This window comes from Mirounga angustirostris, unplaced genomic scaffold, assembly GCF_029215605.1.
Source record: "Mirounga angustirostris isolate CCGP_5_RB_7025 unplaced genomic scaffold, mMirAng1.0.hap1 SCAF_5, whole genome shotgun sequence".
Lineage (NCBI taxonomy): Eukaryota > Metazoa > Chordata > Mammalia > Carnivora > Phocidae > Mirounga > Mirounga angustirostris.
Window position 1 is genome coordinate 74,516,526 of NW_026991713.1, and position 19,296 is coordinate 74,535,821.

Below are 19,296 nucleotides of genomic sequence, written 5' to 3' on the forward strand. Positions count from 1 at the left end.
TATGAGCTAAACGTTAACTGCTTGGAAATCATACATATTTGCTTTTTCATTTCCATATCAGGGGCTTGTTATTAGGCAAATTGTCCGTCTATCTAGACTAAATGGTTTTTCTGGTCCCTTAGTTTGGGTGTGGAATTCTAGAAATCACTGGAAGGCATTAATTCTGGATTTCACTGTGTACGTGGTTAGCAATATCAGGACATGCCGATGCCGGAAGAAAAGAGCAACCCGAAGGGTGTGGAATGGCTATGGCATTCCATCGTGATACGGATGTATTTGTCCTTGATCGCCAAGAGTGTCCGAAACTACACTCAGGAAGCATCTTTGGGAGCTTTGCAGAATCTCACTGCAGGAAGTGGACCAGTGAGTATCACCCCTGTTCTTCTGCTTTATAAAAATAATGACATTGTGGGTCTTACCTACGTTAGGTTCAGAAATGAGACAGTGAAGTAAGGGAAAAGTTTTTTCAGTCAAGACAGTTCTCAGTAATTGCCAGCAAGAGGTCCAGCTTTCTAGGACTTTCAGCCTCAGTTTCTGCAGAGCCAAGTTAGGCTGTGAGTGAAAGGCTCCTAGATATTTATATTAGAGCTCTTTCAGTTATAAGTCTCAGAATCCTACCTAAACTGGCCTGGGCAAAAAAGAGGAGTATCTTGGCCCATTTAACTGGAAAGTCAAGGTGAGTCTCCTTTCTGTCATGGTAGGTAGGTGTCCTAGCAGTTGTAATTATAACTCTATCTCTGGGTTCCCTCTTCCCCTTTTTTATTCTCAAAGGCTCTTCTCATATGATAGCAAAGGTCACCAGTGATTTCAGACTTACATTTTATCTACCCAATGTCCCCACAGAAAAGAAACTACTATTTTCTCAATAGCTCCATTTGGAACTCAAGAAATGAGTCGCACTTGCCCATATCTGAACCTGTGGCTAGGAGCCTGTTGATGTTCTGACTGGCCAGGTCTGGGGGATATGCCCACCTGTGAATTTCAAGGGCATGGGTTTGAGCAGGCAGGGTCATTGCCACTGGGACCACATGGACTGAAATGCTAAAGGAGCTGCTCATTAGCAAAAGGAAGAATGAGTGCTGCCCAGGCAAAAACAACAGATGTCCACTGTGTATGGAGTTGGAAAGGACATCTGTGCTTTTACGTCCCAGAAATTCAACTACAAAATAAAGAGCTGCTTCTCTTCCTGATGCACTTACTTTATACCAGCAAAGTCAAAATATATAAAACAGTAAAAGCTTATTCCTCTCCCTATGTATTTTACACTGTACTACACAGTTAGGATTCTATGAATATTTAGTTATTTGAACTAAGCTTATATTCTTTGTCTTGATCATAAAATTATTAGAATAAACACACACACACACACACAAAGTTGTTCATTATATGTCCAGTTTCCAATTATCCATCCTCATAGAGAAAAGTACTCTTGTAGATAACAAAAATATTATTTATTCTTAAGAAACCATATTCATTCTTTAATGTGTTTACAAAGAAGCTTGCCCTGTTTTGAACAAAATTGTGAAATAACTAAAACCAGTATTTCTCTTATCTTAGCACTGTGGTTAAGAATATGACCAAACTTAGGGCACCTGGCTGACTCATTCAGTAGATCATGGGACTCTTGATCTTGGAGTTGTAAGTTTGAGCCCCATGTTGGGTGTAGAGATTACTTAAAAATAAAATCTAGGGGTGCCTGAGTGGCCCAGTCATTAAGTGTCTGTCTTAGCTCAGGTCATGATCCCAGGGGCCTGGAATCGAGCCCCGCGTTGGGCTCCCTGCTCAGCGGGAAGCCTGCCTCTCCCTCTCCCACTCCCCCGCTTGTGTTCCCTCTCTCCCTGTCTCTCTCTCTCTGTCAAATAAATAAATAAAATCTTTAAAAATATATATAAATAAATAAAATAAAATCTTAAAAGTTTTTTTTTTTTTAATCTCTTTGATTTTCTGCAAAATTTACTTGTGCACAAAGAGGAGGGAACAAGAAACTACCAGGGAGCCCTGAATGATGCACAGTCATCATACCTTCTCATTTTCCCATGCTAGGTTTCCCAAAACCATTTCTTTCACTTTCCCAAACTACGGAAGCCCTCTTATTAACTCCCAGCCGACTTCAAAGAAAACGTCAGGAATTAACGCAGTGTGCACCTATGTGTGTGCATATCTTGAGTTCCCTGTGCTATGAGTATGGTTCAGTACGAGCTAACCCATTAAGCCTGCATTTTAGCCTCTTCCATTCCAAGATCTCTCATGGACTCCAAACAGTCCAGAGATGTTTCCATGTTCCTAAGGATAGAAATATTTATGCCACTTAAGTTCTGAATATGTAGTTTACTACCTAGATCTTAAGTTCCTTTATTCATTTTTTGAGCACCTACTATAGCAGGTACTAACTAGCCTAGTGCTAAGTATGTAGCAGTGAATAAGACAAAATCCCTGTGCTTGGTAATAATCTAACTGGGATAAATACATAAAAAGAAATCTAAGGTACTAGGAGATTCCAAGTCCAAAAGGAGTCCAAGCATTGGAGATATCCTCATAACTGTCCTAATTGTGTCAAGGCATTTAAAATCATACCTAACGTTAAACCAGTCTGGTCCCCTGAAAGGAAGCCTACACTGAACTGGTATGAACCTGTACTCAAGTTGTTAGAGTTTAATTTGACTGGAGATTTATAGGAGAAAATCATTAGCACCATGAGACAGTGAAATGTTCTTTTAAGTTACAAGATGCTTTTTATTAAAATTTTGACATATATATCCTTTCTAATTATTACTTTTCCTAATTTTGTTATGCTTAAATTGTATGATCAAAAATACTTGTTCTTAGAATTTCTAAAAAGAATCATTGAATAGGAAAACACGAAAAGCAAAGCATTTAAAATAGTTTCAGAAAACATCCAGTCCATTAACCTTGTGTTCATAACTGAGATAGCGCTGAGCAGTTGATGGCCATGTGCCTGAAATGGCAAAGAACCTAAACTGAAATGAGTAGCTTCCTAAAAGATTGGTTATGTAATTTAAGTATAAAATTATGACAGTAATTTCTAGTCAGTATTAAACCTTATTGGTTTAGATATAGTGGTCATTCTAATAATAAGTAAGGAAAGAGAAAGAATTAATAATATTTACCCATTTAGCAAACTCTGTAAGTACAGAAATCAAAAGATTAAGGTACAAAAAAAGAAAAGATTAAGGTACAGATTTTCAATTAGAAGATAAGTAAGTCCCGAAGATATAATGCACAGCATCGTGACTACACTTAACAATACTGTATTGTATATTTGAAAGTTACTAGGAGAATAAATCTTAAAAGTTCTCATCATAAGAAGAAAAAAAGTTGTAATCATGTGCGGTGATGAATATTAACTTATTGTAATTATTTTGCAGTATATAGGTATATCAAATCATTATGTTTTACACCTAAAACTATTACAATGTTATGTGTCAGTTATGTATCAATAGAAATAAGTTAAACGTCATATAGCCAAAGTTAAAAGTCATTGAAATAAGCACTTTTCAAATTTCTAAAACACTTTATTTTCTTAAAGATTTTATTTATTCATTTGAGAGAGAGGGAATGAGAGAGGGAGAGCATGAGAGGGGGGTGGGTCACAGGGAGAAGCAGACTCCCTACTGAGCAGGAAGCCCAGTGCATCACTCTTGATCCCTGGAGTCCAGGATCATGACCTGAGCCGAAGGCAAACACTTAACGACTGAGCCACCCAGGCGCCCCCGATTTTTTTTAATATTTAAGTAATCTCTATACCCAAAGTGGGGCTCGAACTCACAACTCAAAGATCAAGAGCCGCAGGCTCCACCAGCTGAGCCAGCCAGGTGCCCCAATACTGAAACAGTTTTAAGGACCTCCTGTCCCCTCCCTGAAACCTATCCTGGGCCCTATATTAAGAACCCCTGTTCTAAAAAGTATAGTGGAGAATGTAAGGAGAGCAGTCTGCAGGAGGTGGGGGAAATAAGCAGTGTTTAGATAAGAGAAACAGAGAAGATAGACACCCTGAAGAATGGTCAAGAATTTTAGGAATTTCTGGCCAGTGGCCTCAAGTTAGCTTCAAATACAAATCTATAAAGTTTTAGATATAAGCTGAGACCCCAGTATTAGAAGTTTATTGATGCTAGGAAGGTTCTGGTCAGTACTCAGACCCCCTGAAAGTAGGTGGCCAGCCTGATTCCAAATATGATTTGCACATACAACCTCTGATTGAGAATGTAAAAGTAAATCTAACTAGCCATACATTCTTTTCTTTAAAAGCCCAATATCTCTTTCAGAATAAGCTGACTTCTTAGAAATGAATAAGTTTACTAAAATATGTAAAATACCAAAATGTGAGCAAGAAGGTGACCAAAGCAACAGCGAGCAAATATGCTGAAATATTAAAGACATCTCCCTTTAAAATTTTTCTCAGCTCAGTTGTCTTTATAGGTAAATTCCACGAGGCCCTCAAAGTTGGGATTATTCTTGTATTAAACAAATAGTTCAAGAAAATAGAAAAAGGAAAAACATTATGCAACTAATTTCATGACACTAGTGTTTGATTCTAAAACATTGTCCTTATATCCTTTTCACAATGCTGAGCTGAAAATGGGAATAAAGAGGAAATAAAAGAAAAGACAGGCCCATTTTATTTATAAACATGCAAAAACATAGAAACTAACCAAATCTAGTGTTCTATTTAAAAATACCAAATAAGGGCGCCTGGGTGGCTCAGTTGGTTAAGCGACTGCCTTCAGCTCAGGTCATGATCCTGGAGTCCCTGGATCGAGTCCCGCATCGGGCTCCCTGCTCGGCAGGGAGTCTGCTTCTCCCTCTGACCCTCCTCCCTCTCATGCTCTCTGTCTCAAATAAATAAATAAAATCTTTAAAATAAATAAATAAATAAATAAATAAAAATAAAAATACCAAATAAGCTGTTTTTATCCTGTAATAAAATTGAAAATGTAATAAGAATTTTTTTTTTAATTTATTTATTTGAGAGAGGCAGAGAGAGCACGAACAGGGAGAGGGGCAGAAGGAGAGGGAGAAGCAGACTCCTATGACCCCGGGATCATGACCTGAGCCAAAGGCAGACACTTAATGAACTGAGCCACCCAGGCGCCCCTGAAAACATAAGAATTTAAAGGAAATATCTTCAGACTAGTTTCATCACAGCTTAGTTTTCAAAACATCTTGCTCAGTCTCTAATAATCCACAGAAATTTAATATTAGCATGAAGTCAAAAGGCAGTACTACTGATAAGACATGTCTCATGCAACAGATGCCGACGTCAGTAGCTCAGACAGTTGTCCAGAAGGAAAATGGCCTTCAGCACACCCGCAAGATGCTGCATGTTGGTGATCCAAGTGTGAAAAAGACAGCGGTCTCCCTGCTGAGAAATTTGTCTCGGAATCTTTCTCTGCAGAATGAAATTGGTGAGTCAACAAACGTGTCTCGATGTCGTGAATACATGTTGAAATTACAAAGGCAGGGAACCATTGTCTTTATCATGTTTTATACAATGACGAACTGAAAATGACAAAAGGAGCGAAATGTGGGAAATAGACCTGGCCTTTGCACCCAGGCATCCAGATCCAGGTAGGCTTTCTCCCTGGGTTTCAAATAGGATTTTTCTTAATATCCAGCATTTTTTTGTTTGAATTACTGCAGAAGAAAAATTTCATCCCTAATTATAACTAACAAGGGAGGTAACACGTCTGATGTTTTTCAGCCATTGGCTGTGCGGTCAGGGGTCTTTTTAACCCGCACAGTTAGTTTAACCTGCTTAAGCACTGCTCTTCTAAAACATTGAAAATATACACACAGCAGTCCTCATTTTAGAAGCTTGGTCCCTGTTGCACTAGAAAAAAATGGATGGACATGCAAAAAGACAAGAAGGAGGAGTCACTGAATATATATTGAATTCGGCATACATTTGCAACGACGTGAATGGAACTAGAGGGGATTATGCTAAGCAAAGTAAGTCTGTCAGAGAAAGACAATTATCATATGATCTCACTCATATGTGGAATTGAAGAAACAAAACACATGAACATAAAGGAAGGAAAGGAAAAATAAGATAAAAACAGAGAGGGAAGCAAACCGTAAGAGACTCCTAACTATAGAGAACAAACAGGGTTGCTCGAGGGGAGGTGGGTGGGGATGGGATAACTGGGTGATGGGCATTAAGGAGGGCACTTGATGAGATGTGCAACTGAGGAATCACTGAATTCTACCCCTGAAACTAATAATACACTATATGTTAACTAAATTGAATTTAAATAAAAAATTTTAAAAATTAAAAAAAAATTTGGCATAGGTGGTTTTACAATGAATACATTGAAACATTTGCTCCCTTTTTTGAGAGTCTATTATTGACAAAGATAACTATGTTACACTATCAAGTAATACAATGTTTTGTTCATTTGCTTTATACACAGAAATGTCTGATAAATGTGAATCAGGTCAAAAACTATAAAATGAGATAATAGGAAGGTTAACACCAAAATCAGTCATGCTTCCTAATGCTCCATAAATTAGTCATTCCTGACAACTCGAAGTTCAGTTTTTCACAAAATTCCACTAAAATTATAGACAAATTTTTGTTTGGTTTTAGGGGATTGGGTTAATTTGGAGTACACACACAGACACACAGCACCAGAGATACTGAAGTCTGTGGTTATGTTTTAATGTCATTTCCAAAGCCAGCCAGCCACACAATATTGGAGAGGTGGTTTCATGCAATGGTTTCCTGCCCATTATAAATATAGAGAGAGCCTGGAAATTTTTCACGAATCTAAAAGAAACCTTGCCCTAGGCGCTCTGAAAATTATGAAAGTGTTCTCATTGTCCTTTGTGGACTTTTGTGCTGCACTTGAATCAGGTGTATCATCCTTTGACTTTTTTTTTTTTCCGCAAAGGAAATGTTGACTCCATCTTTAAGCAGGGCTGATGGAGGTAACCGCCCTGGACGCGTTCTACACATGCCTTCAGGGCAGAAATGCTGTTGTTCCCATGTTCTACCATCTTCTAACTGTTGGGAAGATACAAGTGTAGCCCCACACTTTCCTTTTTTTTTTTCTTTTTTAATATATATATAAACCCTCTATTTAATTCTTCAGTTGAGCAGAAAATGGCCTTAGCAGAGAGAAGGTGTTTTTTGCATTTCACTATACTTAATGTTTATTTATTTTCTTAGTTTGCCTACTTTGAGTGAGTTCTGGCTTTGATACATTACATCTGAAATTTTCTTGGCTCACCTTGGTAATTAGAATAATTACACTTTTTTTCCTCTTAATTTTTAATGGCTTAACAATGTGACTTTTCATCCCATATTTGTCACTTTTAACCAGACCTAGGTAAATGGAAAATCATTGTTTTGGATGGTTTTATTAAAGAACAACTTCAATTTTTTTTAAAAGACGTATGCTCATTTTAAAAATTCAAGCAATTAAGAAAAGCACCACAAATAAAGCAAAAATACTTCCTCTTACCACTCAGAAAACAACCATTGTTACCCTTAGATGAATATTATTCCAGACATCTCTCTATGCCTATGGACATAAGAGTTTAGACAAACAGAAAGATAAATGATATTAAAATTGGATCATACAACATCTAGTGGCTAATTAGAGTTAATTTTAACAAAAGCAAACTAAATGATATAGAATCACTGAACTTTGGATAAATTTTTCACTACATTTCAGGCATGTTTTAGAGACTGTGGTAATGTGTACTCAAGTTTGTCTCAGTCCTGATTTCCAACTTTTGGCCAAACCTAGAAGAATGTCTTGATTGCCCCCGCAGCAATATTAGTCTCCTCAATCTCTAATAGTTCCTCTTTTGTAACATGCGTATGATATGTGTGTAACATGTATAATGTGTATTTTTGTCACCAGCCTGTAAAAACATAAAATGGAAAGAAACAAAGAATGGAAAGAATGAAGGGAAGGAAGGGAGAGAGGGAAAGAGAGAGGAAAGTTTCTATTCAAATGTCTGTATTCCAGTTTGTCATTTTAGTGGTCCTCTTAACTAAAGTGCCATGTAAATTGTAGGTGATGCCCACTGTACATTATAGGGAGGACCAGTGTTTTGTTAAATAGGTCTGGCCTTCTCCTTTATTATGGAATAGGTCCAAAGGACCATTATGGTACAGTCACATCAGGATTTATTATGACCAGCCTGATCCAAATCCTCTCACTAATGAAGTACTTTGCACCAAAAGTATAGTTTTGTTCAGTTTATTTTTTGGAACCTATTATTGTATTGAGGCTTTTATCCATAAAATTCTAATGAGATCATCTTTATTAGATTCTTTGCAATTTTTAAAATTTTAATTCTGGTGTAGTTAACATGCAGTGTTATATTCATTTCAGGTGTACAATGTAGTGATTCAACAATTCTTTACAGTACTCAGTGCTCATCACAGTATGTGTACTCTTAATTCCCTTCACCTGTTTCATGCATTCCCCCCCCCCCCCCCCACCTACCTCCCGTCTGGTAAACATCAGTTTGTTCTCTATAATTAAGAGTCTGTTTTTTGGATTGCCTTTTTTTTCCCTTTGTTTATTTTGTTTCTTAAATTCTACATATGAGGGACACCTAGGTGGCTCAGTCAATTAAGTACCTGCCTTCGGCTCAGGTCATGATCCTGGGGTCCTGGGATCGAGCCTCATATCGGGCTCCCTGTTCAACAGGGAGACTGCTCCTCCTCTCCTTCTGCTATTCCCCCTGCTTGTGCTCTCTCTCTGTCTCAAATAAATAAAATCTTTTTTTAAAAAAAATCTACATATGAGTGAAATCATATGGTATTTGTCTTTCCCTGAGTGACTTATTTCACTTAAGTGTTACACTCTCTAGCTCCAACCATGTTGTTGCAAATGACAAGATTTCTTTCTTTTTTTAATGGCTGAATAATATTCCATATAATGCATATATACACACACACACACACCACATTTTCTTTATCTACTCATCTATCCATGGGTATTTGGGCTGCTTCCATAATTTGGCTACTGTGAATAATGCTGCAGTAAACATAGTGGTGCATGTATCCCTTTGAACTAGTGTTTTTGTATTCTTTGGGTTAATACCCAGTAGTGCAATTACTAGATGGTAGGGTAGTCCTATTTTTAATTTTTTGAAGAATTTCCATACTGTCTCCCACAGTGGCTGCACCGGGTTGCATTCCCACCAACAGTGTACGAGGGTTCCCTTTTCTCCATATTCTTGCCAACACTTGTTGTTTCTTGAGTTTTTTTTTATTTTAGACATCTGACGGGTGTGAGGTGATACCTCATTGTGGCTTTGATCTGCATTTTCTTGATGATAAGTGATGATGAGCATCTTTTCATGTGTCTGTTGGCCATCTGTCTTCTTTGGAGAAACATCTGTTCTTGTCTTCTGCTCATTTTTTAATTGGATTATTTGTTTTATGGGTGCTGAGTTGTATAAGTTCTTCATATATTTTGGATAATAACCCTTTATCAGATATGTCATTTGCAACTATCTCCTTCCATTCAGTAGGTTATCTTTTAGTTTTGCTGGTTGTTTTTTGCTGAACAGAAGCTTTTTCATTTGATGTAGTCCCAATAGTTTACTTTTGCTTTGTTTCCCTTGCCTCAGTAGACAGATCTAGAAAAATGTTGCTACAGTCGATGTCAGAGAAATTACTGCCTGTGCTCTCTTCTAGGAATTTTATGGTTTCAGGTCTCACACTGAGGTCCTTAATCAATCTTATTTTTGCGTATGGTGTAAGGAGGTGGTCCAGTTTCATTCTTTTGCATGTTGCTGTCCAGTTTTCCCAACACCATTTGTTGAACAGACTGGTATTTTCCCATTGCATATTCTTACCTCCCTTGTCAAAGATTAATTGACCATATAATTATGCATTTGCTTCTGTGTAGCCCCATGCTTTCATAAGATGATCCCCTGATAAAGCTCCTCTCATTTCAAAGACAGTATCGAGAAGAGGCTTCTGCAAGATAAATGCAATTTTTAAATTCCAAATCAGCTTTATGTCAGATACACAATTTGAGTGACAGGACCCATCTTGATTTAGAGTATTCATAGCCAGGAATAAATGAAAATCAGTTTGAAATACATGAATCGCATTCTCATGAGAGACTTCTAGACTAAAACTTTCCATATGTTGACCTGGAATGAAATCCTCACATATTACTCAGATTTACAGAAATAAACTTAAAACTTACGTTTTACTGGGGCACCTGGGTGGCTCAGTTGGTTAAGCGTCTGCCTTCGGGTCAGGTCGTGATCCCAGGGTCCCGGGATCGAGCCCCGCATCGGGCTCCCTGCTCAGCGGGGAGTCTACTTCTCCTTCTGACCCTCCCCCTGCTTGTGCACACACACTGTCTCTCTCAAATGAATAAATAAAATCTTTTTTACAAACTTCTGTTTCCTTACAAATTTAAAGATAGGCACACTTGGTATGGTGACAGAATAATAGATCTCATGCAGAGGACAGCGGATCTGCGTCCTTCAGTGCTACTTCGTTACACACATCGCCTTGGCTAGTCATTCGGTCACTACCTCACAGTGATTTTACAAGCATCAGATAAAATAATGTATTTATAAGGAAGTATTTGGACACATCTTGAGATTCTCAATTCCCATTTACTCATAGTTACAGATGTTTTCAGACATCCAACTAATGTCTTGACTTTTTAAGGCATTGAATTTAAAGATTAAATAAAATCTCCCTCAACAATATGACATTGAGCTCTAACCCTCCAATATGATGATCAGGCCTTTAATTTTATATATCACTATTAAAGATCCCATTTTAATTGTCCCAGAATAAATATATTTATCCAGGCCCAGTTATGTGTGTGTGTATGTATGTATACATACCTATGCTCTTTCTTCTCAGGTTTCTTTTGCCTATTTTCTTTCCTAACGTTATGTGTATGCAATTATGTATGTATATATATTACCAACTCTTTGAAGTAGATACTATTATTCCCCATTTTACAGGTTAGGAAAATGCAGCATGGAGAGGTTAAGTAGCTTGCCCAGACCACACAGCCACTGAGTGGCAGAGACAGGACTGAAACTGAAGAAGTGTGACTTCAGAGGCTGAGCTCTGAGCTCTGAACACTGGGCCATGATGTTTCAATGAGAGTCAAAGCCAGAGTTCAGGTCTTTGAGCAGAAGGTGTGTCTTTCCTGTCAATCATGTCCACGTATTATCAAAGGATGATAGTTGCTCAGTTCCTTTTATTGCATCCCTCTCCGTTTTAGGCATAGCGATCGATGCTGGAAGTCCAGAAATGAATATGATAATTGTCTTCAAGGAACCCATAGCCCCCTTTGGAATTCAGACAGGCCCATGACTAATTACAATGCAGTGCCCTAGAGAAGAGTGCAGTTCATCGTGACACATAAATTCAGATGAAGAAACAATAAAATTAGGCAGAAGTATTTGTTATACAACCATGATAAACACAACACTGTATTGAAGAGTTGTGAGGAGCAGTAGGAGCATGCTCTCAATCATTTAAGAAGAGTCCAAAGTAGTAAGAGAAAAAGAAGAAAACATACATGAAAAGAATTATTGCAAAAAATCCAGTATAAATTCATATTGCCTAAAATATATACCAATATATTTGACAAGTTATAATCAAATCATCAAATATTAATACCTCTTTTGTTACCACAAAAAAAGCCAAATTAAAACCCTACAACCAAGAACTTACATAGAAGGTGAAAAGATAAATTTGAAATAGTGGGGTTTTTTTTTCTTTTTTAAATGATAGTATTATTTGGGGCACCTGGGTGGCTCAGTCGTTAAGCATCTGCCTTCGGCTCAGGTCATGATCCCAGGGTCCTGGGATCGAGCCCCACATTGGGCTCCCTGCTCGGTGGAAAGCCTGCTTCTCCCTCTCCCACTCCCCCTGCTTGTGTTCCTGCTCTCGCTATCTCTCTCTCTGTCAAATAAATAAATAAAATCTTTAAAAAAAAAAAAAAGTATTTGTACATTGAAGAAACTAAGCAGTACAGATAATTTTTTAAAAATTTTTAAGTCAAAAAAAAAATTTTTAAGTCACCATCAATAGTATTGTAGAAAAACAAGTCCTATTAGTATTTTAATGTATTTCTTCTCAGGTTTCTTTTGAATATTTTTTTTCCAAATGTTATATATTCTTTATAAATAACTGCACTGAATTTTCTCACAGAATACTAACATAAGTATTTTCTTGTTATACATGTTTCGTAAATATTTTTGGGATACATAATCTTGGCAGATGTGTTTTAGATAATCATATTCCTGTTGAGTTATTTAGGCTTTTTATAATTTTTTACTTATAAGAGCCTCTGCATAAAGCTTTTTCTGTTTTTAAAAGTAATGTCTTTAGGATGAATTTCCAGAAGTGGAATTACTGAATCAAAGAATGTGAAAATTTTTTTAATTCTTCTCACTTCTGTCAGATTGTCATTGTCATTTCTATCAAAAGATTTCCAATGTACTGAGCACAGAATATCATCTTTTTCAGGGCACCTGGGTGGCTAAGTTGGTTGAGCATCCAACTCTTTTTTTTTTTTAAGATTTTATTTATTCATTTGAGACACAGAGATAGAGAGAGACCGCATGAGCAGGGGAAGAGGCAGAGGCAGAGGGAAAAGCAGGCTCCCCGCTGAGCCAGGAACCCGATGTGGGGCTCGATCCCAGGACCCTGGGATCATGACCTGAGCCGAAGGCAGACGCTTAACCATCTGAGCCACCCAGGCGCCCCAGAGCATTCAACTCTTGATTTCAGCTCAGGTCATTCTCTCAGGGTCATGGGATCGGCTCAGCATGAGAGTCTGCTGGAGATTCTCCCTCTCCCTCTGCCTCTCTCCCCACTCACAGGCATGTGTACCCACATGCACTCTCTCCCTATCAAATAAATCTTTTAAAAAAAAAGAATATCATCTTTTTAAAAATCTTTTTTTAAATTTGAGTATCAGAGATTATATCTTTCCATATGTTCATTAACCAGTTGTGTTTCTTTTTAAAATATTCCTTACCAGGGCGCCTGAGTGGCTCAGTCAGTTAAGCGTCTGCCTTCGGCTCAGGTCATGATCCCAGGGTCCCGGGATCGAGCCCCGCATCGGGTTCCCTGCTCAGTGGGAAGCCTGCTTCTCCCTGTCCCACTCCCCCTGCTTGTGTTCTCTCTCTCGCTGTCTCTCTCTGTCAAATAAATAAATAAATAAAATCTTTAAAAAAAAAATGTTCTTTACCCAAAATGTATTAGGATCTTGAGATTAAGGGACAGTCCTTCTTGGGGCGCCTGGGTGGCTCAGTCGTTAAGCGTCTGCCTTCGGCTCAGGTCATGATTCCAGGTCCTGGGATCGAGCCCCGCATCGGGCTCCCTGCTCGGCGGGAAGCCTGCTTCTCCCTCTCCCACTCCCACTGCTTGTATTCCCTCTCTAGCTGTGTCTCTCTCTGTCAAATAAATAAATAAAATCTTTAAAAAAAAAAAAAAAAAAAAAAAAAGGACAGTCCTTCTAATCAAGTGTTGATTTTTTTCATTTTGTAGCCAAAGAAACTCTACCGGATTTGGTTTCCATAATTCCTGACACAGTCCCGAGTACTGATCTTCTTATTGAGACTACAGCCTCTGCCTGCTACACTCTGAACAATATGATCCAAAATAGTTACCAGAATGCACGGGATCTTCTAAATACTGGAGGCCTGCAGAAAATCATGACCATCAGCTCAGGCGATGTGTAAGTCCTATAGTATCTGCCTGTTGGCTGTCTCCTCATTCCTCACCACCACTCCCATATGTAAATTTCAACACACATTGAGTACCATGGGTATTATGCCCAAAAAACGAGATTGTAAAGTTGGGCCAGATCTTCTGGTTCAATCCTTGATAATCAAGCAAATGAAAAACTGAATTCTCCAAGCCAAATCGTTGCCCATTCACTTCTAAAATATCCAGATAGTCGAACTCAATAGTTTCCCTGGGTAGTACACTCCAGCCTTTTATCAACCTAATGAATTAATTTATTTCCCAGAGCCACAGCTGTGATTTAAAACCAGCAAAACGTAGGCAAAGTGGGAGTCCTAGGGACAGGGACTGCCCCTTTCCTCACTTAGATCTGGAGTCAGTGTCGCCCCAGGTGGCTTAGAAGAAGCAGGGATAATACAAGAAGTAGGAGGCAACATAATCAGAAATTCTTGCTTTCTTGGTTTTCTCTATCACATCTCTTCCATCTCTTATTCCCTTTTGAGAATAGAAGGCCTAATGTATAGAAGTCATTCTACATCCCTATTTCTGTGTCTTTAATTTTTCCCCACTTAAAAAAAAAAAGGTGATAAAGAGAATGAAAAACCTTGTGTAACGAAATTATTACTATTAGTTAATTTAGAGGCATGGAATCCAAAGAGGGCATCTTTTTCTCTTTATACAATTCTGAATTGTTTGACTTGTTAAATACAAGTTACTTTTGTAAACAACTAAGAAAGAGATGAAATGTTATACCCCAATTCTAATCAGTTGTAAAGCAAACGGACTTTACCCCTGGTAGACAGATGTGTGCCTGGCCCCACGGGAAAGCACAGCGGTCTGTGGTGTCCTGGAGTAAACACACATCTCTTTCCCCACAGCCCCATTCAGGCAGGCCCTGTGCTCTGCAGCCCCACTCTGGCAGACCTCATGGGGAAGGAAGACCATATTCAGAGTCAGGATTAAAAGGACAAACTTTTTGTTTTGTTTTTTATTTAAATTCAATTTAATTAACATATAATGTATTATTAGTTTCAGGGGTAGAATTTAGTGATTCATCAGTTGCATACAACACCCAGGGCTCATTACTTCAGTGCCCTCCTTAATGCCCATCACCCAGTTACCTCATCGCCCCCACTCACCTTGTTTTAGGACAAATTTGAAAGCAAAACATCAAAAACTAAGTATAGTGTCGGGGCACGTGGCTGGCTCAGTAGGTGGAACATGTGACTTTTGATCTCAGGGTTGTGAGTTTGAACCCCACGTTGGGTGTAGAGATTACTTAAAAAATAAAGAAGAGGGGTGCCTGGGTGGCTCAGTTGGTTAAGAGTCTGCCTTCGGCTCAGGTCATGATCCCAGGGTCCTGGGTTCCAGCCCCATGTCAGCCTCCCTGCTCCACGGGGAGTCTCCTTCTCCCTCTGCCCCTCCTCCGCTCTCTCTCACTCTCTCTCAAATAAATAAATAAAATCTTTTTAAAAAATTGAAGAAAAAAACTAAATACAGTGTCCAATTCTGTAGTGACTTGGATTTATAACAGGAGTGCATTTTCCATTCACTTTATACAAAAACAAAGAAATTTTGAAGCTATTTTAACAAATATTTCAACAAGAATTTATTATATTACCTTGAAAATACTACTCTTAACACTCGTAGAGTCACTAAGTCTAGGAGGTAGATATATTTTTCAGTCATGCTTTCCTGAATTTGTATTCTACATATATGCGTTATAGATGTACAAATACATTTCTATAGTGTGTATATATATATTTAATTTTATTTATTAATGCAATATAAAATAAATGTAAATAGTGTATATAAATATACAAATTGTATTCTATAAATCAAGGATCTATAAAATCTAAGGATATATTCCTTATAAATACCAGGAATATGCTCTATAAACTATTTGTTGGCCTGTGCTAGTGGTTTTATTTATTTGTTTGTTTGTTTATTTTTTAAAGATTTTATTTATTTATTTGACAGAGAGAGACACAGTGAGAAAGGGAACATAAGCAGGGGGAGTGGGAGAGGGAGAAGCAGGCTTCCCGCGGAGCAGGGAGCCCGACGCGGGGCTCGATCCCAGGACCCCGAGATCATGACCTGAGCTGAAGGCAGACGCTTAACGACTGAGCCACCCAGGCGCCCCTTCCCTTATTTTAATTTTATTATTATTTTTTTTGGTAAGATTTTATTTATTTATTTGAGAGAGAGAGAGAATGAGAGACAGAGAGCATGAGAGGGAGGAGGGTCAGAGGGAGAAGCAGACTCCCTGCCGAGCAGGGAGCCCGATGCGGGACTCGATCCCGGGACTCCAGGATCAAGACCTGAGCCGAAGGCAGTCACTTAACCAACTGAGCCACCCAGGCGCCCTAAAAGATTTTTTTTTAATAATTTTTTTTTTTTTAAACCCATTGTGGCCCCTGGCCTTCAAGGCTCACCATCTTGTCATTGTGAGTGGCCTGACTTAGTGGATGGCCACCGAGCAACAGCAGTTAAAGAAGATTTACGGAACGTCCAAAGACAGCATCCAGAAGCCTGACACGTTCTCACTGATCTCGGAATGCCTTTTTCCTCTTTTCAGCTATGCCTCCAACAAAGCAAGTAAAGCTGCTTCTGTTCTCCTCTATTCTCTGTGGACACACACGGAGCTCCATAATGCCTACAAGAAGGTAAGAACACTAAAAGGGTATGGGTTGCAGTTAACAGCCAGATCGTAATGTCCCGCTTGTCTGCCCCTGGTGAGACATCACTCCAAACTCCATTTTCTCTTGTGAAAATGTTGTTACCTTTCACATTTCTGTTTGCTTACTCCAAAGGCTCAGTTTAAGAAGACAGATTTTGTCAACAGCCGGACTGCCAAAGCCTACCACTCCCTTAAAGACTGAGGAAAATGAAAAATCGTGCTCTCAGAAATCTCAACTTCACCATTCTCAGCCACAAAAAAGCCCCAAAGGAAAACACCTATTTTTCTACTTCCCCGCCCAAGAAACCTCAAAAAAGCATGCCCTGTTTCTTAGCCTTTTCTATTTCCAAGGTCCCCAGAATCCAGAAAACAAATAAGCAGAATATAATTTTATTAGTCTTCTAAAAAACTTCTGCAAGTTTGCTACCAGTAGATACTGGCAACAGGCTCGCTTTTATGCTCCACAGATTGCGGTCCTTGTGACCTGGGCTTATGGTGCAGGGCCTTCCGCAACCAAAATGTGAATTCATGTGGAATGAACATTAACAACAACTAAGGAAGAAGGTGGTTGTATTACTAGGATTTTAAAAGTTTTATTTACGTTTATATTCCTTTTCTGGTTTCCATGTTTTGTCACTCATATGCACATTGCTTCGCCTTTGAGCCATGATTGTATTGTTCTGCAGTGTTGAAGCAGAATGGAAACGACAAGAAATATTTGCAGAGTTATCCAGGAGAAAATTTAATGGCAAAATTATATGTTTGTTTACTTTGTGCTTGTTTCTATCCTCTTGAATTTTTTTTTCCGATTTGAAATGAACTTAAGAAACTTAGATCACAGAGCATGCGTGACTCTAAGAAAATGAAATTGAAATGAAGCAATCACAGCAAATTTAAAAATTTTTTCACAGACAAAGGCGACTATGGTTATGAAATTCAATGTTCCCTCTAACACTGGGTAAACATGAGTCTTGCTCAAGGAAATACCTACCCTGTGACAATACCATGAAATGCAAATCTCTTCTGAATAGTAGGATTCAATGTGATCTGTTGCCTGGACTTTTTCAGCAACTTCTGTGGTCTGTTAGAAAAATGGACTCTACACTCCTCAGCTACAAAAGGAACCAGAACCTCTCAAACTGTTGTGTGAGCCCAGGGCACTGAAAATACAGCTCATTTTAATGAATTACATATCAATCAGCCGAACTTTGCCCAACATTTAAAAAATAGCACAGAGCCTTTCAATCTCATGTGATCTTCCTCAAGTCATTATTTTAAGTCAAGGAAATTCTGGAGCAAAAAAAAATGAAGACATTACGTTGAGGAAAAATATGTCAAGGCCACCCAGAAATTATATGAGAAATACTAATATTGAAAAGTTGACATCATCTGCTGAAGCGAATCTATATCAAGTGTTCTTTTAACTGAGCTGTGATTAATACCATTTACATAAAATTAGTCTTCTCAACTACAATTCTGTTATATTTTGCTTTTTTAAAAAAAAAATCTGACAATGTTTGCTATAAGAAAATAAAAAGGAAAAAATCCGTCAGCTCCTTTTCGCCAGAAAAGTGTAATAGAAAAATAAATTCCCATTTTCAATTTGAATGTGTACTTAAGTCTTTATTATATTTAGAAGATAAAATTCTTTGAATTTTAAGAGCTTGTTGGAGAAGACTTAGATTACTAACCTAGTTCAAAATGAAATTAGTTAGATACCAATTTTTAAATACTGAAGAGAGAAATCATCTCTTTTTCTAGAGTTTTGATGAATAACATTTGGAACATTTTTATTCCTCCAGGTAACTGATGGATGTTCAAGAAGCTTCTGTGTTTTTTAAGGCATTTCTTAAACACAAAAAGAGGGCAAAATAATGTTGCCTGCATTGGTATCTGTGTATATCTGATTTATTTGTGTATCGTGGTATATGTGATATGATTAAATTTCGGTTGGTAAGGGTTTAATAAATGTTTCTATTTCTTCCCTACTTAAAGCCCTAAATTCTTTACCAAGAAACACTTCCAGTAAGAAGACTGGAATTAGCTAATGACTAAAGCATATAACCATGGAGAGACATACAAATGTGGTAGATTTTAGTGAATTGAGTTGGTCTGTGACACTGATAAGATAGTGTTTGATCCCCATGTCCTGCTTTGTTCATCTGCTTACCAAAAACCTCACTACTTTACTATCTGTGGAGACCTCTGAGGGAGGAGGTCCTTGTGTGTTGAATATCAGTTTTTGATCACAGGTCCACACAAAAAGCCCTTTTTTTAAAAAAAATATGTGTCCCAACCTTGCCCATGTCATCAGGGCAATTGACAAGCTGAGTGTGGCCTTTTTGTGTATTTGGGCTAAGAGCTCCAAAGGGCTGCGTCCTTGTCAAGAATTCTTAATGGTGTTGTGGCATATGGGAGGGTGCTGCCCTGGCTTTCTGTCACTGGAAACATTTGTTTATATGTGATGGAAATAACCAAAGGGTTATCTGGCAAGATAGGGGATTAACATGTCAAATGGGAAAATAAGCAGCATGAGTAGATAAACCACTTTAAAATGAATTTAATCACCCTCTGAAGAAGCAATTTCTTAGAATAAAAAAAGGAAATAGGAAATAAATATATTTAAATATATCTTTATATACATATAATTTATTTGTACTATAGTTATAAATGAAATTTCCTCTAAAATGTGTCATGAACTTATTATGCTTTGGAATGAGGACTACTTCAGTATGCTGTACTTTCAACAAAATTGCAGAAGCCTTGAATCACGGGATGTGAGGATTAGGGGGGAATTTAGAGGACATCTGGTCAAGTCCTCCTTAAAGTATTGTCTTGCATCAGAAAAGACGCAGTTCTTATCAAAGGGACAGGAGAAAATTTGCAGTCATTC

General features: G+C 38.0%; 1 protein-coding gene across 2 annotated transcripts in view; it reads left to right on the forward strand.

Annotated features, from left to right (window-relative positions):
• Nucleotides 1-18,391, forward strand: part of PKP2 (plakophilin 2) — a 91,471-nt gene extending 73,080 nt beyond the window's left edge. The window contains exons 9-13 of one of the 2 annotated variants that reach the window (XM_045873634.3): nucleotides 190-363; nucleotides 5,270-5,423; nucleotides 13,526-13,715; nucleotides 16,302-16,389; nucleotides 16,537-16,741. In XM_045873634.3, coding sequence (XP_045729590.1) covers nucleotides 190-363; nucleotides 5,270-5,423; nucleotides 13,526-13,715; nucleotides 16,302-16,389; nucleotides 16,537-16,605 — 675 coding nt within the window. In that variant the 3' untranslated portion in view covers nucleotides 16,606-16,741. Of the gene's footprint in view, nucleotides 1-189; nucleotides 364-5,269; nucleotides 5,424-13,525; nucleotides 13,716-16,301; nucleotides 16,390-16,536 lie in introns of both variants that reach the window. The other variant, XM_054507108.2, reaches the window with a different exon arrangement.
• The last annotated feature ends 905 nt before the right edge of the window (nucleotides 18,392-19,296 follow it).